General features: G+C 38.5%; 2 protein-coding genes across 2 annotated transcripts; one reads left to right on the forward strand and one right to left on the reverse strand.

Annotated features, from left to right (window-relative positions):
- Nucleotides 1–3,372: 3,372 nt before the first annotated feature.
- LOC141443162 (uncharacterized) lies at nt 3,373–13,856 on the forward strand. Its single transcript, XM_074108371.1, has 6 exons — nt 3,373–3,616; nt 6,335–6,518; nt 7,416–7,568; nt 10,239–10,448; nt 11,387–11,578; nt 12,568–13,856. The coding sequence occupies exons 1-6, from the start codon at nt 3,473–3,475 to the stop codon at nt 13,389–13,391; spliced, it is 1,707 nt and encodes a 568-aa protein (XP_073964472.1). The 5' UTR covers nt 3,373–3,472; the 3' UTR covers nt 13,392–13,856.
- LOC141443161 (uncharacterized) lies at nt 13,793–24,395 on the reverse strand. Its single transcript, XM_074108370.1, has 6 exons — nt 24,192–24,395; nt 21,402–22,349; nt 19,427–19,542; nt 17,193–17,372; nt 16,009–16,171; nt 13,793–14,507 (listed from the first exon to the last, which is right to left on the reverse strand). The coding sequence occupies exons 1-6, from the start codon at nt 24,223–24,225 to the stop codon at nt 14,011–14,013; spliced, it is 1,938 nt and encodes a 645-aa protein (XP_073964471.1). The 5' UTR covers nt 24,226–24,395; the 3' UTR covers nt 13,793–14,010.

Here is a 24,395-nt window from a genome sequence, read left to right on the forward strand (position 1 = left end):
GAATTTAGATGTGCTACCACAAATAAATTATAGTTTTATGTTGTTTTACCCATGAAAGATTAATTTAAAGGCGAATAATATTTAATGTTGTATATTTAGTAAGGTCAAATATTTGTGTACGTGATTGCTATGTGCATTATGCCAGGAAAAGGGTTAAAGTTCGGCGTTGACCTCTCGCCGTGCAACACTTTTAGCATAGTAAAAGAGAAGAAGTAGGGCTCCACTCCGACCCTTTAGGAGACTTAACTGCCGATCCGGCGCGGACGCTTAGTAGGTTGTCGACGTCTATTTTAGATTATTACCTACCGGCAAATAATTTAGTACGAAAGTTAAGTTAAATTGTATAATGTCTGTGTCCAGAGAAACCAGACAGATTCCATGCCGTTATATTATTATTATAATACTAAACTTAAAAAAAATATTTTAAATTCGCCGAAACGGTGATGGCGACTGTATACATACTACTCATGTTTACCTACACATAATACTATAACTATATTGTTTATAGATAGGTAGCTATCAATTATTTTTTATGTGTCCTTGCACGAAACTATTACACTACATCATATCATATCATATACCACTAATTTACAACTATACCTAATACAAAAAATACGTAAGTACGAGTACGCGAACATAAAAGGTGATCATCGAAGCGAGCGCAAGACGAGCGAGCTAAAATCAAAACGTAAGGCGCCGACGGCGCTGCCTTGACTAAAGAAAACTTCATACTTCTTGAATTATCAGTGTGTGCGTGCGGCGGGTGCGTGCGTACCGGCGCCAACCGGCGCGTAGGTTAGGTACACATTTAATTTAAATCGCGCGATGTACTTTTGTTCGTAGTGAGCCTACTTGTCCTCTTTTACTATGCTTTTTAGCACGTCGTGACGTCACGCAATTTCCACTCCAACTATGACGCGCTTCATCTTTGTAATTTTTTGATTGAAAAATAAAAATATGCGTCCAACATTTTCTGATAATTGAACTGACAGACTAAACAGAATATTTTTTTATAACCCCGGAACTACTTAATACGGTATTTGACTATTTCTTATATGTTTTATAAATTAAAACTTCACAATGCCTGTTATCGAATAGAGAAACAATTTTTAATCTACCTTTACAAATAACAGTTATAAAGGTTTGAAATTCAAGATTAGACAGAGAAAGACATACTGGCATGTGACGACACACGTAAGTAGCGCCATACTTGCTACATAGAAAAAAGCGTTTGAGAAAGAGAGGTACATAGATTTTTCAAAAAAATCATTATAAATCCAATTTTCAATCGATTTAAGTTTTCTCTTCTCTAAACACTGTCTAGATATCTATATTTTCATAATGATATATAAGACATGGCAAATTCAGGAGTTGTCAAATACCGTACTACAGGATTTATTCATGTTCTATTTCCTTATATTGAAACAACATTGGTAGTGGTTAGGACAACATATAAAAAATTGAAAACCAGCCATTTTGTTTGCGATTTTAATGTGCTAAAGTATTTAAGTCTGACTACCTCAAGAAACTTGGAGAAACAAAGAAAGATGGGAGGGGCAAGCGCTTTGTTTACTTTTGTTGACAAGGAAAGGGGAATACAAAATACAAATCTTTGCTACTTTCCTGCCATTTCCCTCTGATAAAAAAAAGAATTTGTAAACAAGTCTCATGTTGTTGTCAGTGTACCATTGATAACATAATATGTTACTTGTCATAAGTTTCTTGTCTATTCCTCCGTCTAAATAAAAAAAATATATAAACCCAACAGTCTCTTCATGTGTGTAATGTCTACTCTACATTGACATTGGCAACATAATATCTAAGATTGTTTTTTTGGAATCTTTTTGTATTTTTTATTTCAATTTCAAATTTTTCGTTACTTTTACGGTCATCCCGTAAAACCTATATCGAAAACACAAACTCACCACACTCCTCCTCACTGGTCAAATTTTTGTGGTTTTTCTGTGCATCTATATTTCAGTTTGTGTTTTCAACATAATATCTAGTTAAAACACCAAGGGTAACCATAAAAAATACTAAAATAGTGCATTATGTATACTTGAATGGCCAAAGAATTTTGAATAACGAGATTCACCATCTTTTTCTTCTTCATCATGGTGCTCCAGCTTGGCTTGGAGAAACAGCTCCTCGCACTGCAGCACCTGGTGTCTAAAGGCGATGGCTTCCCGGAGACGGACCACACATGTTGCACACACTCCGGAGTCTCGTTCATTGTCGTCCACATGGGATAGCTGTAAGTATTCAAGTTCACAACTGTTATTGTAGGTCAGTCAACATTTTTTTACTCCACATTTCAAATCTGCAATCCTGTCATGTTAAAATATAGGAATAAAGAAAACCTCTCTGTCTGTTCTCGCGATAATCAGATAGTTGGATTTTATGCTTAGGGTAATTAGGGTAGAGTTACAAAGATACCTAAATTGCAAAGAATGAGTTTTCAATAATGAAGAATTGGAAGGGCAACTACATTAATATAAGATTTAAATTAAAGTAGACATCATTAGTCTTAATTAAATTAGTTTGAATAATCCACTGTCACACATAGCTAGTTTCTGTAGTTTTTTAATCGTTCGAGTTAATTCATTAATTCTAAGGACGTCATTAAACTTAATGAATGAAGAAAATTTTTCTTCATTCATTATTTTTTTTTGTTTTATTTTTAACTAACATTTTAATTGAGTTTAAACAAATATTTTACAGTTAAAATACAGATTACAATTGTTTTACCTTTTCCAAAAGCAGAAAAATCAAACATTTAAGACTGTAACTGCTCTAAAAAATAAACAAAAACAATACACCTATAGGAAGTATAGCATGGCTCAACTCACCAATATACCGTAGCAATCCATGACCATATCGGCATAAATCTCTTTTTTGCCCATCCAAGTGTATTCAGCAGTTAAGATTCTACATTTTTTTATAGCTCTACAGCATCTACACAAGGCTGGGTCCACAATAGGCCCGTTATTCTTTGGGCCACTCATCATTAACTTTTCACTGCTCTCTCACTCTTAAATACATTAAAATCCGCCCGGAGACGCTTCAAATTATTCCTTATACTATTATTTTACATGACTTAGGCTTATGTCCACTTAAATACTATTTAAAATCATTATGAAGCGATTAAAACTACAGATTCTGAGCCGAAAGCTTCCCTTAGCACGCCAAAATGTCAATAACCAAGCGCGTTTCGTTATTGCTTTGCTTCGCTTCCGTGTGTGAAATGAAGTGATGTGCGATTGTATGTAGTTCTCTGCTAAATCAATCGATTGCGTTTCCTTCCACGACGCGTTTCGACGGTTTCGGTTTCGTTTGACCAAAGCGATGTCGTTAAGCTCTGTGGTTTTAAAAAATTAAACAAAAATGGCGTTCGTTTGACTTCTCAACTTTTCGTGGACTTTTCGCTTGTTCGAATTCATTGCTTTTGAGATTATTTTATAAAATAAAGAGAATGGAAGTAGAAGACAGTAAATATTTTGGTATTTGCAAGTGTTGTCTTCGAGATGGTTGTTTTAGAAGTATGTGGGTTGAATATGAGGTTGATGGAGTTGTCCAAAATTATGGTGAAATGCTCAATGAGTGCTTTGATTTGTGTGTAAGTATTTTCTTGTTTCGGACTAGTTTTCCCGGTATAATTTAATTTTGTGTTCGTGGGACTGGTTTTGATTTTGTGTCTAAAGTTCTTTTGCAAGAACTCGGATTCTTGGTTATGTTTTTGTTGTAATAAGGTAGGTGTAGATTGTAGTTAATTGATAGTCTAATAGGTACAATTATTTACTGCCTTTTACATTGCCAGCGGAACACGTGTGATATGTGCAAGATAGCTATGTCTGTACGACACATGTTTTTATGACAAACCCAGCCTCCTCCACTTCCACAAATTATCATGATATAGGTATACATAATATGTGAATGATTTTCATCAGGTGAACTGCCTGCTGCCTGCTCCTTTCCTCCAGCAGTAGCTCTAAATTGTAATAAATTATATATTTGTTGCCAATTACATATCTATACTAATATTATATTATGAATGCGAAAGTTTGTATAGATGGATGTTTGGATGTTTGTTACTCTTTCATGCAAAAACTACTGAACGGATTTGCTTGCAATTTAGCATACGGGTAATATATATCCTGGATTGACATATAGGCTACTTGTTATCCCGAAATAATGTATGGTTCCTGTGGGATCAAAAAAGCTAAGCTAAAAAAGCTACATACCAATTTTGCGCGAGCGAAGCCAAGTGCAAAAGCTAGTACACAATACTTTTTAAATTTTAAGGTGCCAATCTCCGGTTGTGGTTCCATATCTCAACATTTTGGCTGTATCTTTAAGTAAGATGTTATTGCACACCTTCACAGACCTATATCAATCTGTGCATACCTTGTTGTTACTTTGTTTATGGGGATCAACTTTTTAGTGTTATTATTCGGTCCCGTAACCCAGGAGACATCAGCGATTCACTTTGTTAGAAAAATGTTGGCAATGCACACTATTAGAACAATAAGGAGATGAGACATGAAGAAATTGCCTTAAAACTGTCACAATTAAATCATAAGTAACTCAAGAGCATAGGTGTATATAGAGGGGGGCCGGGTAGGTCTTGCCCACCCCGGTATGGTCTAGTGCCCGCCCCATGATGTTGGCCTACTGGTTTGATATTCTATAATATAAAACTGATATCTTCACACAAAAATCCAGGCTCAAGAGACGTTACCATGGCAACCTACACTAAAAAACTGATTGACCCTTGTATGCCAAATAAACGTTTATTAGTATTATTTGAACTATCAGGCAGGCAGTTGGAAGAAACTGAAAGGTGCATGTATCTCTAGCTATTCTTTGGTCTTTCTTTACTTACCAATAAGGCCCTGTATTAATTGGTGCCCAGAGGCCTTTTGCCATGTTCACTAAAGAAACTGTCAGAAATACTGGAAATAACACAACAGCGTTTGCAGTGGACAAGAAGAATTTTAATAACAACTAGTGTTTACCCGTGGCTTCGCACACGTAAATCATTAGATCCAGCAGCTGAATTGAAATTCCAGGATTTTGAAAAATTCCCGTGGTTTTCTTTAACGTTTCACTAAAAACAATCATGTCAAATTTCATAACTCTAAGCTCAGCGGTTGTTGTTTCGAGTTTTTATCCCTATCCTACGGGAATATTGGAATAAAAAGTAGCCTATGTTTTATTCCAGATGTTCAGCTATATACATACCAAATTTCATCCAAATCCGTCCAGCCGTTTCAGCGTGGAGTAACAAACATACTCACTCACTCACTCACAAACTCGCATTTATAATATTAGTAGGATAGTAGGATGACAAGAAGCGGTATACCTTCACTTGACCGAATTTCATTTGCCCGAATTTCATGTGCTATAATATTCAACCGCCATAATATTGTTTCTTATAAATTCATTTTCACTACTCAATGTTTACCATTAATCAAATGACAGAATCTTTGTTTCCTATAATATTAATTTCAATAATTTAATTTTTCATAATCATTGTAAGACATAAGTATCACATGCCATAATATCATTTGCCATCCATGTAAATGGTGAGTGTCGACACTTTAAAAATAAGTACTGATAAATCCCATACGTCAAACAAGTCTTTGAATTAGGAAAAAAATTATCACATAGATTAGGGTAGGTTAGAATTGCGACTTTTGATTTGTGCGAGCGAGCAAAGCGAGCGAGCAAGACGCTTCGGAGCAGAAGCGACTCGGATAGGTTAGGTTAAGAAGGCTAAGACGGAGCGAAGCGGAGCGTAGCTCCCCCTTAGCCTTCAATGTTAGTTTTTTATAGCAGCCCAGATAATGAGATTAGATAGATTAGTAATAGAAAAAAGCAATTTTAATCAATTATAATCAAAATAAACACTATTTAGTATGGCGTTTGATAATAATAATAATAATAATAATTAATTTATTGCAAATAATAATAATATAATAATATTAAACATTAGGCACAATTATTCACCTTAACGGCATGCGTTTTATAGAGAATTCTATTAAATAATATTATTGCACTTAATAATATGGAAAACATCGTATTGCATTCGTATCACTATGGCATCTAATTTTCGGGAAAATAAGAATATATCAAAAAAAAATCTAGTAAACGAAACATTTGGGCAAATGAAGTATCGGGCATATGAACATCGGGCAAATGAAATTATGGCATATAACTTCCGGGCAAACAATAGATAACCGACAAGAAGCAGTTCAAGGGTCCAAGATGTTATTCCTTTAACAAATATGGTCATAAGAGCCCTGACTCTAATACTAAATTAACTTAATTGCAGTGGCAGCAGCCTGACAATAGTCATTTGGAGCAGATCTGCGACGTGTGCGCATCACACACCAGGAAGACATACATATTCCGCCGCCTCATACTCCAGAGTCAGGATCGGTTGAACGGAGTGGTCCGGCTCGATGAAGAATCGATAGATATTCAAGATACAAAGCAGATATACGCTGAGGATATCTGTACGTACTTTATGAATCAATATTTATTTAGAAGGGTGAATTAACTTTTTCTTGTGTGTTCTTTTGTCTCATAGACAACATACAACACAACACAACATGGACTATGTAATTGTCCGAATAAAGAGTTTACGTATAGTCCAAGAGACGAAACTGGCAGTATATTAAAAAAAAGTACTTATTATGTTTTTGGTGAAATTCAGGATTTGATTACTTAGCCTACATAGTCAGTTAATTATAGGTAATATATGCTGCTAATGTGTTTAGGAGATAGACTATAAAATAGTGGACTTGTACCTAACTACGACACAAGTGTACCTACGCTACACTCGACAATTTTTAAACACAAAAAAACATATCTCATGGTTTTAATGAGTTAGGGGACATAACCATGGCAACGAGGTACAAGAAAAAGTTGATCAACCTTTTGTAAATAATAATAATAAACATATTTATTCAATAGTTTGCTTACAAGTTATTAGGTAGGTACATAACAAATAAGAAGTACAATCAAACTATCAAAAGGGAAAGCGACTCAGCTTATGCCTGTGCCTTGCAGAACAAAGTCCCTTGGCTAACAGACGCTGTTTTCCAACTATTCCCACCCCATCCTCGACACAGGCAACTCTTGCTCAATTCTTTTTAACCTCTTCACTGCCAGTCATCTAGTTGTGACAGCCAATGGAATGCCTCCCACGCCACGGCCTTTTATACATGACCAACATTCAACTCGAAATTAATTCTTCTGCAATGGAACTATAAATCAAGTTGGTTTGTTGCTGGTTTTCCTCTGGCATACAGAGCATGTCACTTCATTTGTTTTGTGGCGGTGTAGAGGTTAAAAAGTTTACATCATTCATGGTTTATATTAAAGCATTTATAAAATTGTACCTTTAACAGCAGAAGACTTTAAGCCCGTGGTAAAGACAGAAGCCTCAGAGTTAGACTATCAATATGAAATCGAGACCCTTGAATATTTGGATCCGGAACCAGAATCATATGAGGAAGTGGAGTACTTGGAGCTCGAGGTTGAAAAACTGGAGAATATTGAGGGTGAGAATAGACATACTTTTGCGTGGTTAGAATTTTCGCAAATTAATAGCCTAATTTAGCTTTTAGGGTCTATGCTAGATGACGCGGTTTGCGCGGAGCGGGTGGCCGCCTGTTGAACAACAGTATGAGCAGCGCTAACTGCGCGCGTCGCGTGCATACGATTATACTTGCACCCGCGCCAGCTAGTGAAGCTCCATACGGTGGAATTCCTCAAAGTGTCCTCGAGACAGTTACTATTTTTAACCCCCGACGGAAAAAGAGGGGAACTGTGCATTTTTCCGGGAAAGAAAGTAGCCTATGTTACATCTCTATGCCAAAAATCACGACGATCCGTCATTCCGTTTCCGGACGGACAAACATACAAACACACACACTTTCGCATTTACAATATTAATAAGTATGAATTGTGAATTGTGACACCTAGGGAGGTGTAGGCTAGGGAGCCTAGAGGTAACAATGGTAACATGGTAACATTGTATTCAAATAGCTATTGACAAACTACAGACACGGCCAAAGTTGCAAAAATATGTATACACGGCCTTAATGTTCAGTGCATAAAGTCGTGTACTTATACATTTTAGTAACTTTGGCCGTGTCGATATCTTTGCCCTTGACTGTTCAGGTATTCCCTTGACTTGTCTAAAAATGTTTTGCCTAATTTCACTTTGTTTAACAACTTTTAGTATAATGAATAGTTTGTCTAAAGTCAAGTCGTATAATTTCATTATTCATAATTTTTATTTTGTCGTATTTCATTTTACTAAATGATCATTTGCATAATTCTGTTTTGTCGAATATTATTTTATCGAAAATTCACTTTGTCGATTCTTAATTTAACTAATCATCATATAGCCGAATAACGTTTTAGCTATTATCATTTGCATAACTTTGTTTTGCCGAATATTATTTTATCGAAAACTCACTTTGTCGTTTCTCTTTTTAACTAATCATCATATAGCCGAATAACGTTTTAACTAACATTGGATTGTCTAATATTTTTAAATTACGAGGAGACTGAAAATCTTCTTGGTCGAGGCTACTATAGTGTCTCCTAACTAATTCACACACATAATACACACATTTAATGCTTCTGGATGCATCTGGGTGAATGTATGATCTATCTGTGCCGGTATGTCTTGATAATTTATTAATGGGTGTGGGGAATATTTTTATATCATTGTTTGTTACTCTATAATCTTTATTACCCACTTTTGCAAGTCTTACCCAGAACTTATCTTCGTGTTTTGGTATATTCGTGCCATTACCCTTAGGACATGCGTATTGCACGTTTTCACAGTAATGACAGCAGTGTAAAAAGCTAAATGTAACGAATAGCCCTAAGTACGTAATGGTCAATAATAAAAAAACCTAACAACAACTGCTCTTTTATTACACCCTATAGCACTAAAAAGACCAAGGCAAACCGGCCACCGGTCAGTTATCCAATATGTCTGTGCCAAACAGCAAACATGTTATTACAACAGGTATAACAAATACAAAAAATGCGAAAAAATATATATTCAAAAAATCATTCGCATTCAACATTGAACTCACTCACTCATACACACACACTCACACTCACGCTCACTCACTTACGCACTCAAAAAAAAATATGAATGTGAATTTGCAAATTGTCATGTTATGCGATAACTTATGTTTTTAGTTAATAATTAGAATTTTATTAATACCCTAGCGTTGAACAATATAAACTAACGCAGTCGCCAGGGCTTCAAATGTATTTTGTTGTTTACGGTTTTTATTGAACAATAAAGATTATTATTATTATTTGTTTTGCTTACTAACGTTATGCCTAATTTTGGTACCTAATAATGTTTATTATAAATAAGGTCAATTAGGTAGGTTAAAATTGAAATCAATTAATCCATAATATTTACTATTTTTTATTTGGGTCAAGCAAATAACAATATAAAACATACAGGGAATAGGTACGACGACGAGCGAAGCGAGGATTAGCGTTAGGTAGAACTGCTACCCTATAGCGCGGGAGCTGGGCGAGCGAAGCGAGCGTTGCCGCGACAGCGGCCGCGAAGCGCCAGAACTGACTTTGTTTTATAATACTAAACTTTTAGAATTAACTAACGTTATCATTATGTATTCGTATCCACCGTGATTAGAATAAATAAAATTATGCGCCATTTACCTATGTTAGACAAAATATAATTATGGCAGTCAAACATTATACGAAATAAGTTTCTACAAAATGAAATTATGCTAATGTATGCTAGCCAAAAATATTTATATCAGTCAAACGTTATACGAAATAAGTTTATACAAAATGAAATTATGTGACATGTATCACATGTATGTCAGACAAAATATAATTATGTCAGTCAAACATTATATCAAATAAGTTTATATAAAATGAAAATTAGGTAATTTAAAATTAGGCGAAACAAAATTATGTAAAGTAAGTTGTATATAAAATGACTCACTAAAATTAAAATTAGATAAAATGAAACATTAGGTTAAGTAATATTAGTTTATCTAACATTAGGCAAACTGAAAATAGGCAAAAAGTTGTTAGGCAAAACAAGGTACAACCGACTGTACATACAGCCATTGAATATAAATAAATAAATGTCCCCCGACATTGTTTTAAACTTTTCTAATTGCAATCATAATTATTCTGACCATTAATACATTTTGCAGAACCCCCCACAGACGCCCCTCCAAAAAGAAAATGGCTCAAAAAGAAAAAGAGGGGCGAACGGCGCGAATACAAGCAATACTCAATCGATGACGTAGAGCGGAGCATGACTGCTGTCAAGACAGCCGCCATGACTATGGCCGAAGCTGCGGCGGCGTACCATATACCAAGGAAGACGCTCGCCGCCAAGTTGCTGAGCGAGAAACGCGGGGGTAAGTGCTTATAACGGAGGCCTTATTGTCCCTTTCGACGCATAACACCACAAACGCGAAATACCAACTCAACGCAAAAACCAACTATAATATCTCATCAGTTTACGGTGTCATGAAATTTGGTAAGGCCACAATTTAATTCTCACGGGAACTTTGTAAAATCCCTTTGTAAAGTCTAGTAATAAAGAGATTTAAAATAAAAAAAAATTGTTATCTCTGATACGTCAAAATTTGACATCTGTCAGAATTCCACGGAATAAAAAATAGGGTATACGCATACGGATAACTCACGTCCCGGCACGCTTTGTCAGATCATTATAAATAATAAATATATAATATTATTATTATGTAGAGAAGTTTGTTCATTAGCTTTTTTTTCCGAGTACTGCCTTTTCGCAACGTAACGTTTGGCAACCTGCTTCATTTCGCAAACTCTAAAACTGTAAATATTTCAGGATTTATTTTAGGGCAATTGTGTAGAACCTTTTAGGTTTTAGTTTTATAAAAATCCTGAAATATTTACAGTTTCAGAAATATTAAACAGTTGGGAAATAAAAAGTTGCGAAATGAAACAGGTTGCCAAACGTTATTCGCCGAAACATTAGTAAACCTTTTTTTTTTCAATTGTTTCTTTGTCAAAAGGTTTATAAAATGACACCAGTTAATAAATCGCTACCAACAAAAGCTTATTTTTATCCATCACAACTTACCTACCACTGATCAATTTTACTTATTAAATTATTGTAATTTGGTAATGAATATTATAATCTTAAGTAATATGACGTGTTTTTTTTTTTCATGATTTGGTATTCGGTATTCGGCCGAACAGTACGCATTATTCCGAATACCAATAAAAATGGCCGAATAGGCCGAATACCGAATAGTACCCTAATATTCGTGGCATATCTATTTATTATCATGTATCACTCTAATTGCAGAGCTACCCAAAATGGTACCTAATGAACGCAACGTGAAATTCATAAAGGAAATACAGACCCTCCTCACTTACACCAACATGATCCCGTACAAGACAAAGACGGCGCACCTGCACTGCGCGTACTGCTCCACCGTGGGGCCGCTGTTCGACGACGCCGACGAGCTCCGGACACACACCAGGACGCAGCACACAGGTAACGCTAACGGTCTACTTGACGCAGGCGCCGCAACCCGCAACCGTAACACCACCCACCCCCACTCACAGCCCAATATAATTACTGTGGGGACTGTAACTTGGTAAGAGCTTAGGTAATGGGGATCTACGCGCGTGACTCTAAACTTATATTAAATAAACAAGGTTGTTCTTCAATTATTTAGATTTATTGTGGAACTTGGTAGCACTTATAAATACATTTACATAGATGGTTCCAGCCGCTCAGGTTGTCGGGAGCAATCTGTCCTCCGGCATGTATACCGCTGTCAATCGTTTTAAAGTCAAATTCTAGAAACATACAATATAAAAATACTACCATTATACATAATAAAGTCAATCTAGCCTGCCAGGTGGTCAGTTTTACCACCTGCCAGCGGTATACCGCCTAGTCCCTACAGTACCTACATATAGCAGCATCTATAAGACACACACACATAAACACTACCCCTAAACACACATTCTACCCCCAAACACACACATTCTACACCCTAAACACACATTCTTCCCCAAAATACTTATTCTACTCCCAAACACATTCTAACCGCAAACACACATTATTCTCCCAAACACACGCATGCTACCCTCAAACACAAATTCTACCCCTAAACACACATTCTATCTCTAACACACATTCTACCCCTAAACACAGTCTACCTCTAACAAACATTCTACCCCTAAACACACATTATTCTCCCAAACACACGCATGCTACTCCCAAACACACGCATGCTACCCCTAAACACAAATTCTACCCCTAAACACACATTCTACCTCTAACACACATTCTACCCTCGTAAACACACTCATTATAACCGCAAACACAAATACTACTCTCAAACACATACACAGACACACTGAGAAAGATACAGATATGCATTCACTATATGAACTGATCGCTCATTGCTCACAAACTGAATCACCGTGGAATCACTTTTCTTAAAACCATCCTATAATCAATTTCTGTTACAGACGACAGAACAAAAAACGTTGAACAGTTCCTGAGACCGCTCTGGCTCAACGAAGTACTAAAGGTCGACATGGAAAACCTCCACTGCACAATATGCTGCACTTACCTCACATCCTGGAACGACATGTTCAAGCATCTCACAGAACAACACAACCTAGAATTCGACGAAGCTTACACCAGAGTCATCCCTTACATTTTAGGCAACGACTGGCGCTGCGCTCTTTGCAAAGAATCTTTCCCGAACTACCATCATTTAGATAGCCATATGAACGCTCACTACACCAACTATATGTGCTCGGAATGCGGAGACACATTCTTAGCAGAATCACGTCTCAAAAAACATTTACAAATCCACGACACGGGGAGGTTCCAATGCGAACATTGCGGGAAGACATTTACTCTAGAAAAATACAGAGCGAAGCATATAGAGTTGGTTCACAAACAAAACCAGAAGATCCGGTGTCTGTATTGCCCGGAAAAGTTCCATGGGACTTATCCAAGGCATTTACATGTCGTGGCTCACCATAAAGAGAAAGTGAAGATAATAACTTGTGAGTTATGTGGCAAGACCTTTGACTGGAGGCCGTATTATTTGGCTCATAAAAGGCGCAAGCATGATAATGAAAAGAAATATCAGTGCCAGTTTTGTGATAAACAGTTCTTCATGAAATCCGAAGTGATACGGCACCAAATGGGGCATACGGGGGATAAGTATAGCTGTGATGTGTGCGGGAAACAGTTTTCTAGTATGTGGACGTTGAATGTCCACTATAGGAGTCATGGGCAAGAGAGGGCTAGGCCAAGGCTGAAGGTCAAGGATTGTTGATCGACTCTGAGAGCTATGGTTGCTGGTTAATTTAGCTGATTATCGGACTTCAGGTTAGTCTTAACCTAATGACTCATTTTAATCTGCATCTTCGGATTAGTTTATATATAATATAACATTTTCCATCATTCATAATATTTTTGAAGACTTGAGTGGACGGAATTTTTTAACATATATATATATATATATTTTTTTAAGATAATTTCATGTTTTATGTACATGTCATCAGATTGATTGAAAGTTTGCTACATATAATATGTAGTTTGGATGGTAATCTTAGTGCAGTCAACAAAAGCTAATCTGCAAATACTTGTGTTGAAAACGTACATTTTACGAAATGATATCTTTATTATATTTATTGAATAAGCTAATTCAAAATGTAACACACTGAAAATACAAAATGAAACTGTAAAACCTCTTAGTTGTTTATTTAGTTTACTGTTTTTAATAATTAGTAAAGCATAACTTGATGTTTTAATTAATATTTAACATTATTACACGACGTTACATCACCGTGTCTCCACCCTCTGGACAAAGACAGAAATCCCAACTACAGTTCTTTTTCAAACGAATTATACGATGTTTTTACTCTGTACATTAGTTTCTCAATGCTTAAACATTAAAATTGATCACAAAAGCAATTACATTCATGTCTTTGTCCAGTGCTCGTGTTCAAAAGGAGAGACACAGGCACCGCATTCGACCTTCGCTCCTCATTTATCACTGTCACGTTCGATTTTAACTGCCCACTCGTCACGTTCGAATTTCCACTTTTACATCCCGCGTTTCTTTCAACGGTTTCATTTTGAATCCCGAACACCGTTCGTATATTTTCGGCAATGTTCGTTCCACTATTTTCTATATTTCCCTTAGAGTCATTCACAACGGTTGAAGTTTTAATTTCTTCGTACATCGCTCGGCAATCTTCTGCGATGTTCGGGATGTGATCGGTTAAGAACGTCATGTGAGCGGTGATTTGAGTGAACGTGGCGGGTGTGAACGGATTGCACTCGGTGCCCTCGCGAGGCGCCGTGGAGACGATGCCGCGGATGTAGGGGACGTTGCTTGAGGTGAAGACCAGACCGCCTCCGCTGTCGCCTTTGCAAGCAGCTAAGCCTGTGTGAATTAAGGCACAGAATATATTATAACGTACAGAATGGCTACGCTCCGCCCCGCACCGGTTCGAGTTACCCCACCCCTCAAGCGCAGATTGCAGGAAAACCGCAGGAAAGCAGTCGGGTGCGCGACGCGATGTATGTCGGCCGCACGGCACTAAGTTCGTGAGCAATTATTTTGCGAAATGGTAATGGTACCCTGCCTACTTTCTTTTTCTAAATAAATAATGATTTCTGAAATTATCGCGATTAATACGTGAAATAAGTACCTACCGAATAATTCGTTTAAGTTTGTAGTCGTATATCTATTGTAATTGAAAATAATAATGCTTAAATACACAGACAGACACATTTTAAGTAGGTTTAAATAAATAGGTAAGATTAACGATTGCATTTCTTTGCACTATCTAAGCCATACCTTATAAGTATCTTTAAATGATATTGGTAGCACTTATTAGGGTTTTGCGATAGTCAGCCCTGTGTATCTTACGCACACATTGACGCGTGTACAGACATCGTCGTGTCTATGTAGATTCAAGAACGCGTATTTTGTACGGCGTGGCCGCCGTGTGATTAAGGGTGCGGTTAATATACGGTTTGTAAGGCTTGGTACTTACTTATATTAGGATAGGACCTGTCTGCATTCATATCGGCCACAGTGGAGCGTGCAAAAATATCTGACACGTCCTACCGGCCCTAGATATAGAGTCGTATCAGATATTTATTCACACTTCGTTGTGCCAGATATTGGTGCTGTGACTGTACTCTATGCTTGGCACGCACTGACATAACGAGAGCGGTTTAAGTGCGCTGTTCCTCTTCAAAGTGCTAAGAGTCAGTGCGCTAAATCCTGTGTAAGTACCTATAGATTTTTATGTCGATTACATTTTTCGGAGCTTTTTAAACTGGCGAAGCCATAGAGGTTGATAACGTGGGCCATTTCGAGAACCTCAACATTATTGATCAAATTAACCTTTTGAACGCCACAGTCGGCAAAACACGACAGCTGAAAATCGAAAATTTCAAAATTTCGTCTTTGGCCAGTGCTCGTATTCAAAGGTAAGACAGGCGCCCAGGGCCAGATTTAGAGGTCTGGAGGCCTTGGGGTAACAAAAGAGTGGAGGATGAGGGCCATTTGAGATTTTGATATTTTACTGAATGAAGCCTGATTGAAGTGAACTAATATATTGCATTATATTGCGTTGCTTAGTACCTACCCATAACACAAGCTTTGCTAAGCTTACTTTGGGACTAGGTCAATTAGTGTGAATTGTCCCGTGATATTTATTTATTATATTAGATGAATAGTTGTTTAATAGTAGGCTGTAGCCCCCGGTTGCCCTTCCCTAAATCCGGCCCTGCAGGCACCACATTCCACATTCGACCTTTGCTTCTCATTTATCACAGTCACGTTATCGTTAACAGCTTACTCGCCACGTTCGAAATTCCACTTTAAGTTACTTCCATATTAGTAGGGTAAGTGGTTGATTGGCGATTCTTACCAGACCGGGAGTCTCCGGCGCATATCTTATCGCTAGTGATGTACTTGATGAACGTCGCAGGTACTAGCTTCAAGCACTCCTGTATCTCAAGATACGGCAGCTCCAAGAAGTTGAGACGCTCGGAGGGAGGCCCGTTTGGCTCTGTCGAACCCCATCCGACTATCTGTAAAGGCGAAAAAAACGCACTATTAAGTAAGTACCGTTTTTTTTAGCAATTTATGTACCATTTCTTCATTATCTATTCATTATTCGGGTACACTTGGGGAATATCAAAAGATGTTGGTTCTCGTAACCTAGGTATACGAGTAGGTATGTACCTACGAAAAAAAGTGAGCTCACAGACACGCGGGGGGCGGGAGAGGCTCAAAACTGACGGCATCATTTGTGGAGGAAAATAAACACGACATTTCTATTCCTCTCATTGTTTTGTGGTCGTACTGAATCGTGTGGAATTAACTACTGATTCAGACCTTATTAATAAACCCCGAATGCCGAAAAAGTTGAGGGCTTACGGCATAGATGTCGCTAGCGTCGCTGCTTAAGTGACTAAGTAAGAAACACAAGCTGAGATAAGGTGCATAGGAATTCGTGTCGTACCGTTGACCATCAGTGATGTACGGTATAGCACGCGTACGGATACCAGGACCCGGCGATTCCCAGTATGGTCTTATTTTTCTGTTTTTTCTGTGCATCTGTGTTTCAGTTTGTATTTTCAATTTCGGTTTTACGGGATGACCGTAAAAGTAAAAATTTGGAATTAAAAAACCAATCTTATTAATAAGCTCAGAGTTAGTCAGCTAGCTATGGCGATGGCTGTAGGTATATACAATGCTCGGTGTTTGTTTCTCTGCGGGATCCAATCAGAAATGAGGAGTTAATTACGTTAAAGAACGAGGCTCACCGACATAGCCAAGTGGATTAGCTCGTGGAAGTGGCAATGTGCAGGCCATATAGCACGGAGAACAGCTGTTAGGTCCGAAAAATTCTCTAATGGTGACCGCGGATCGACATGCGCAGCGTAGGACGTCCACTAACAAAAAGTGCAGTACAGATGACCTGGTTAAAAACGCAGGTTCACGGTGGAGGTGGATGCAGGTCGCTTATAACCGTGCAACTGGAGGTCTATGTCCGACAGTGGACGTCCTAGACTGATATTATGATGATGAGTGATTACTGGTACAGACCGTCCCTTTCCTCCCGTCTCCCGCCAGCTGCTCCCTCTCGAACGCCACGTCGAAGTCCACACAAACTGGCTTCACACCAGGAGCGTACTGGAACGGCACGCTCAGCTTGGCTATGGCTATATCGTCTTGGAAGCTGGTCAACGCACCGCGGAAGCGCGGAGGGATGAGGATTTCCTTTATCTGAAAACATACAAATAACACAAACTCAAGTAGGTAGCATAATAATAATAAATTTTATTTCAGATATTTTTTTTACAATCATCAAGTATTTTGGTTAGTGGGTACTAGTGATGTAACGAATATTCGCATTCGCAAAATTTCTGCGAATGTTTTGCGAATATGAATATTTAAAAAAAATACAATTATTAGATAATAGTAGGTTAATAAAATCAAAATACATTCATTTCTCATGTTTTTTAACCACATTATCAGTATTCACTTAATCATTTGGTATTAGGTATTAGTGATGTTACGAATGTCATTTTTTGACCATTCGCGAATGCGAATATTCAGTTTTTCGTTTTGGCGCCAAATTGTCTATGGCAGTCTCGTTCGAACGAAGTGCGTTCCGCTTGTACTTTGTTCCGAGAATTACCCAGTTTATACGAACGCATCGCAAAGTAATATTAAATAATACCAAATGATTAAGTGAACTTGTTCTGAGAGGAGGCCTGTGCCCAGCAGTGGGACGTATATAGGCTGGGATGGTATGATGGTATGGATTAAGTGAAGACTGATAATGTGATTATGAGATTAAGTATTTTTTTTGTACCTATAAAAAACATAAAAATTGATTTTATTAACCTATCTTTTATCTAATAATAATATTTTTTCTGATATTCATATTCGCGAAACATTCGCAGAAATTTTGCGAATGCGAATGCGAATATTCGTTACATCACTATTAGGTATTTATTTATTTACTTCGCGATGCGTTCGTAAAAACAAAATACAAACGGAACGCACTTCGTTCGAACGAAACTGCCATAGACAATTTGGCGCCAGAACGAAAAACTGAATATTTGCATTCGCGAATGTCGGTAGCAGATATTCGCATTCGCATTCGCGAATGTTCAAAAAATGACATTCGTTCATCACTAGTGGGTACATAAAAATCCTATGTTAGGAAAGACTTACAAAGATAACTATAACTATCTACTATAACTATCAGCTAATGGCGCCTATAGCCTTCCTCACCATAATAATATGCCATACCAGGGGACTTTCATAACGCTTAGCAAGCGTCCTCAAGATGCCGTTGCTGCTACCGTGCACACGATGGAGAAGAGAGGGCCTTCCGCATGGTAGCGTGAAAGCCACCCGTTCGGGCAGCAGCAAACATGCCAGACGCGCTGCAGTGGCGCGGTAGCCTCAACAGCATCCTGAGGGCGTTGTTGTACTGTACACGCAAGGCGTTGTAGGCTTGTTTCGTGTACCGACACCACAGACCGCTGGAGTAAAAAGAGGTACAGTAAGCCTTGAAAAGTCTTACTTTTACAACATTCGAACAGCGAGCAAATCTGCGTGCCAGGACATTACTCCTCACTGCCAACGTCCTGCGCTCCCTCTTGCATAGCATAGGTACATGTATTATTCCGAAATCCGACTATTTTAAATGATGGCCAATCGGTCCATTGGCGCAGTCATTCGATCGCAATATGCGTCCTTTTCAAAGTCAAGTTACGTACGGCTCCTCACTTCCATATGAAAAATTTATAAACTTATTATTATACATAGTATAAAAGTACTTAAACAAAATCATTTCAAAATCACGCAATAGCGCTGCCTACCCGAATGGAAGCACTAGCGCACCCACCCTATTGACATTTGAAAAAAAAAAACACTAGCGCGCTTACCCTCATGGCAACACTAGCGCATCCACCCTCATGTCAACACAAGCGCTGCCTACCCTCATAGCAGCGCTTGTCTACCCGCTACCCTGTTGCTAGTGCTGGCGGATCCCGTGCATGCAGTGAAGCTTCTGGCGCTGACTAGTGGCGGCGTATCAGGGGGGACGGAGGGGCGATCCGCCCCGGGTACCAGCACCAAGGGGGTTCCAAAGCCAAGTGCTTCTGCATGACGTAACCGTCTTATATGAAGAAGTCGTCTTATTATTGAGAGACGACAACGCCCCCCTCCCGTCGTCGTCGTCGCTAGGCGCCAACCCAGGTACGCCGCCTCTGGTGCTGCCTGCCCTCACTTCAAGCAAGGCAGCACCATACATGTTTACTAACGTCAGACTGCTGCACGAAGGCGCCGGCGTCGTCCCAGGTCCGCAGCAGTTTGCCGGCCGCCGCCGCGAACAACGCGGGCCGCAGGGCGCCGCCGTCGCTCCAGAAGCAATGCGCCGCTGAAAAGCAACCTTAAAGCTGATTCATGGTTTGGGAGCGTTCAAATATTATGTAAATTAAGCAATTTTCTTGTAAAACGTTACGATGCGTTACAGTGGCGCAGGAGGGGGGGTTCAAACAAAGCGTTACGTCACAGCTTTTTGTGACTAGTACATATTATAAACTATAATGTCCTCAAAAGTGGGAAATTCGCATCATCACCTTGTTGTTCTTGGCCTATAAAATGCTCTCATGCTGACTATGCTGTGAGTGTGCCAAATAATGCTTACTTAATTCGGAAAACGGCTAAAGAAAAGCTAAAAAATAAATAGAAATGGTCATTTTGGTGTAACGTAACATTTAGGAGGGGGGTTGCCCCCCCCTGTACAGAAAAATGTTACGGCGCGTTACATGGGGGGAGGGGGGGCGTCAAAAATCTCCAAAAATTGCGTTACGAATTACTTGAACGCCCCCTAATCATCATCAGCGAAAGACGTTCTCCTGGACGCAGGTCTACCCCAAAGAACGACACAATGACCGGTTCTACGCCTGCAACGTTTACTTGGACATCAGTCCATCTTCAGGACGCACGTTTTTTTTATATCGATATTGAGTTTTTAGGGTTCCGGAGCCAAAATGGCAAAAACGGAACCCTAAAGGGTTTTAACCCTAAAGGGTTCCGTTTTTGCGATTTTGGCTCCGAAACCCTTATAGTTTCGCCATGTCTGTCTGTCTGTCTTTCTGTCTGTCTGTCTGTCTGTCTGTCTGTCTGTCTGTCCGTCCGCGGCTTTGCTCAGGGACTATCAATGCTAGAAAGCTGTAATTTTGCACGAATATATATGTAAACTATGCCGACAAATTGATACAATAAAAAATTCAAAAAAAAATAATTTTTACAGTACCTCCCATACACGTAAAGTGGGAGTGTTTTTTTTTTCTCATCGAACCTTGTAGTGTGGGGTATAGTTGAATAGGTCTTTTAAAATAAAACCATTAGGGGATTGCTAAGACGATTTTTCGATTCAGTGATTTGTTTCCAAAATATTCAACTTTAAAGTGTAAATTTTCATTAAATCGAGCGTCCCCCCCCCCCTCCCCCTAAAATCTTAACAGGTGGGTGGAAAAATTCAGGATGGTAATAAGCTACGATTCGGTACAAGGAAAACTATAACGTGTGAAATAGGGTTCCGTAGCCATTACGAAAAAATTAAGTAATATTTTTCTAAGGATTTCGTATTTTATGCGGAATCTTCCAAGTTTAGGTATATTTTATACCTTAGGCTGCTATTTACTCTTAAAATACTAATAGTTCTCAAGCAAACTTAACCGTTATAGTTTTCCTACCTACTACCATCCTGAATTTTTAAAAAAAATTCCACCCTTTAGGCCGATTTTAGATCGATTTTAATGAAATTTTGCACTTTAAAGTTGAATATTTTGCAAACATATTACTTACTGAATCGAAAAATCGTGTTAGTAACCCCCTAATGGTTTTAAAAGACCTATCAAACGATACCCCACACTACAAGGTTGGATGAGAAAAAATAAAATCACCTCCACTATACGTCTATGGGAGGTACTCTAAAAAAATTGTATTTGAATTTTTTATTGTACCATTTTGTCGACATAGTTAACATATATATTCGTGCAAAATTACAGTTTTCTAGCATTGATAGTCCCTGAGAAAAGCCGCGGACGGACAGACACATGGCGAAACTATAAGGGTTCCGTTTTTGCCATTTTGGCTACGGAACCCTAACAAGATAAATACGACCTTATTCGACAAAATACGATGGCAAACATTATTCACACTAGATTATCGTAGATACAGTTGAAGCAATTATAGAAGAGGTATCAAAAACAATTGAAACTTTATTACCTGTCAGAACCGCATCAGTTTTCACCAACGACCCTCCGCAAATTTGAGAATACGGAGTCGTCATCTTGGAGTATATCCCGACATTCCATTGTAATGAGGGAGCGACGAATTGGCTCAGAAGTGGTACAGGGATTGATCCTATGCCTGGCCTGGGCGTAGTGGGAATAAACTCAAGTGCTTTAGTTGTTACATCGAAACTCTTGATAGGTACGCGAACCGAAGTAGCAGTACTAGATTTCAAACTATCACTTTGACTTAATTTGGTATTATTAGCTCTTAAATCTTTAACTAAAGTATTGTCAGGGCCAGTGATATAAGCTTGTGTTAAAGTTGCATTGGTTTCTTTAGTCTGGTTCAACATTGGCTTTAAAAATCGATTACTAGTGTACTTGTTAGTGCTGTCAGTTGGTTTTACGATATAACTTTTGCGTGGATTAATATTTGTATCAGCTTCAGGAGGTACATCTCCTCTGGTCAATACATCTCGATCATTCAAGTTTAACGGTCTTGCATTTGTAGCAACTATCTGGCCAGTTATATTTTGGCCAATTTCTCCTCGCTCTAAAGTACCGTTCTGACGGTTTCCAGTGGACTCTTGATTATCAAACCTGATTGGATTTACTGCATCATGTTCACCGGAAACATTCCCAATTTTATCATCGCCATCACTATCTGTGTCACTATAATCTGAATGGTGTGCGACAAATCCGATTTCACTTGGGTAATGATTATTTGGTTTAGGCCATTGTCTCGTGTTGCCAATGTGGCCGTCATTCGGTTTGAACCTTCCAAATCCATCGTGGTAACCGCTGTGGTAATGCCAGCTCCCTGAATGACTGGAGTCGTGTTGGTCGTCGTGTTCCGGATGGCCCGATTGGTCTGGTCTTTGCGAAGGGTGTGAAGGTTGCGATGAATAGTGGCCATGGTGGTGGTAGGATGTGCTGCATCCTGAAAAGTAAAGGAATGAAGTTATACGTGTTATTTTAGGTAGTTATTTTAGTTTAGTGGTAGGACCTTGTGAAAGGTCCGCCCGGATTGCTACCACCATCTTGCTCGCTAATCCTGCCGTGAAGCAGCAGTGCTTGCACTGTTGTGTTTCGGCGTGGAGAGTAAGAGCCGGTGAAATAACTGGCACTTGAGGTATCCCATCTTTGGCCTCTAGGTTGGCAACGCATCTGCAATACCTGTGTTGCAGATGTTTATGGGCGGTGGTGATCTCTTACAATCAGGAGACCCACTTGCTCGTTTGCCATCCAGTCAAATAAAAATAAAAAATTGAACGATCCGATGGAGTTGATTTCTCCAAAGCACTAGTGGCCCAACTCTTACTGTTTAAAAGATAATGAAGAGTTAAGACAATTCTTGTCTGTCATGCGTGGTAAAACTGTAAATTTTAAAATCAATGACGCTTTTTTAAAAATCGTAACTTGAGTGCTTTTGATTCATACTTATTTAGCATAGTCACTTCGATGTTACTAGTCGTTAATGAACTAAAACTTTACTCACCCGCGACCTTATGAGCTACGTTTATGCAAGAAATGTATGTGCATCAGTGTAGTGTGGTGGTGGTGATAGATGGGTTTGTGTGATTTGTGCGTGTTCTTACAGTGTGGAGGCGGAGGAACTAACTGCATGAACACACATTTCTTGCATAAACGTAGCTATCATAAGGTCGCGGGTGAGCAAAGAAATTGTCTAAGTTCATTGATTTAGATATCCGCAGAGTAACGCCTGATTCAATAAATTATTTAGTTGTCGATTAGACACAATTTACGTTTACGAGCCAAAATTGCCGTACTGGTTTTTTAGCATTATTTTCCATAATTAAAATCGAATAAGGAAAATATCTCTAATTCCCGCCAAGGATATAGTCATCGGATATCATGATATCATCGATAAACTAACTTTATTCGTAGCAATTAAGTATTTATCTGACTGTCCGACGAAGGGTGACTCGTGTGTGTACCAGGGTGGAACCTTTTAAAAATCAATTTCACTATGATTTCCTGTTTACATATATTATTATGTATTTCTTTAGAACGCTATCTTGATGAAAGGCGGTACACCGCTGTGATGCGTTTCCTTCGTCACTTCCTGCCACGAACAGTGGTGAAATTGTGGAATCAAACTTCCGACAGCAGTATTTCCGCCTTTCCAGACTATACTATTACATCGGGGCTTTCAAGAAAAGAGCTTATACTTTCTTAAAAAGCCGGCAACGGGCCAATTTTAACTAATATAGAATAAGGTACTGTAAACTAACACTTATGGACATCGTCTGAATTAAATGTTTTTGAATTTTAATTTGAATGAATCTCGTTGTGTTGTTGGTACTCATGGGCATCATTTCCCATCAGATGATCCGCTTCCTCGTTCTCCTCTCTCTCATAATTAAAAAAAAAAAAAAAAACTTTTACTACTTAACTATGCTGTGCGGCAAAAGTCTGGTCCTCAAATGTATGCAGTAACAGTGAAGTTTGTATGTCGAGTGGGCCAAATTTTGTGCCGCCGCCGCTGTAGGTATATTAATTAGGTGCAATTCAGGTTGCCAAATAGGTACGAACTTTAGAGGAGCGTGAGAAGTGAAAATTTCATTTTTTAGTACATTGTGTCTTAAGGGCGGTAAATAAGGAATTACGAACGAGAGTCTATTAGAAGCCCGAAGTCGAAGACTGAGGGCTTTAATGAGTCGATGTTCGTAATTCTAGTACCGCCCGTGCGACATACAATGTTTTTCATCACATTTGCGAGTATAATTTTATATTTCTAAAAGAAAAAAATATTACTTACCTAGCACCGCAAGAAGTAAAACACACTTAAACATGGGAATTACGGCTGTATTTTTCCTTGTTTATAAATACGACACAAGTCCACCTCGTCTCGAAGATGGTCCAAACTGGATGTGGTGTCAAAAGCGATGCAAACTGGTATATAGATACAATACGTGGCAATTAAATAAGAAAAAAACCCACTAAGTAAGTCGGATTCGCGAAC

This window comes from Choristoneura fumiferana, chromosome 26 (assembly GCF_025370935.1).
Source record: "Choristoneura fumiferana chromosome 26, NRCan_CFum_1, whole genome shotgun sequence".
In the NCBI taxonomy this organism is placed as follows: domain Eukaryota; kingdom Metazoa; phylum Arthropoda; class Insecta; order Lepidoptera; family Tortricidae; genus Choristoneura; species Choristoneura fumiferana.

What these genes read in the sequence shown, in the direction of transcription:
- LOC141443161 (XM_074108370.1), bottom strand. Translation starts at nt 24,225, where the DNA reads ATGTTTAAGTGTGTTTTACTTCTTGCGGTGCTAG. An exon ending in CCTTCGTGCAGCAGTCTGAC is followed by an intron (nt 17,373 to 19,426) that starts GTTAGTAAACAT and finishes GTATGTTTTCAG; the next exon opens with ATAAAGGAAATCCTCATCCC. An exon ending in GAGACGGGAGGAAAGGGACG is followed by an intron (nt 16,172 to 17,192) that starts GTCTGTACCAGT and finishes TCGCCTTTACAG; the next exon opens with ATAGTCGGATGGGGTTCGAC.
- LOC141443162 (XM_074108371.1), top strand. Translation starts at nt 3,473, where the DNA reads ATGGAAGTAGAAGACAGTAAATATTTTGGTATTTGCAAGTGTTGTCTT. An exon ending in ATGAGTGCTTTGATTTGTGT is followed by an intron (nt 3,617 to 6,334) that starts GTAAGTATTTTC and finishes ACTTAATTGCAG; the next exon opens with TGGCAGCAGCCTGACAATAG. An exon ending in GCTGAGCGAGAAACGCGGGG is followed by an intron (nt 10,449 to 11,386) that starts GTAAGTGCTTAT and finishes CTCTAATTGCAG; the next exon opens with AGCTACCCAAAATGGTACCT.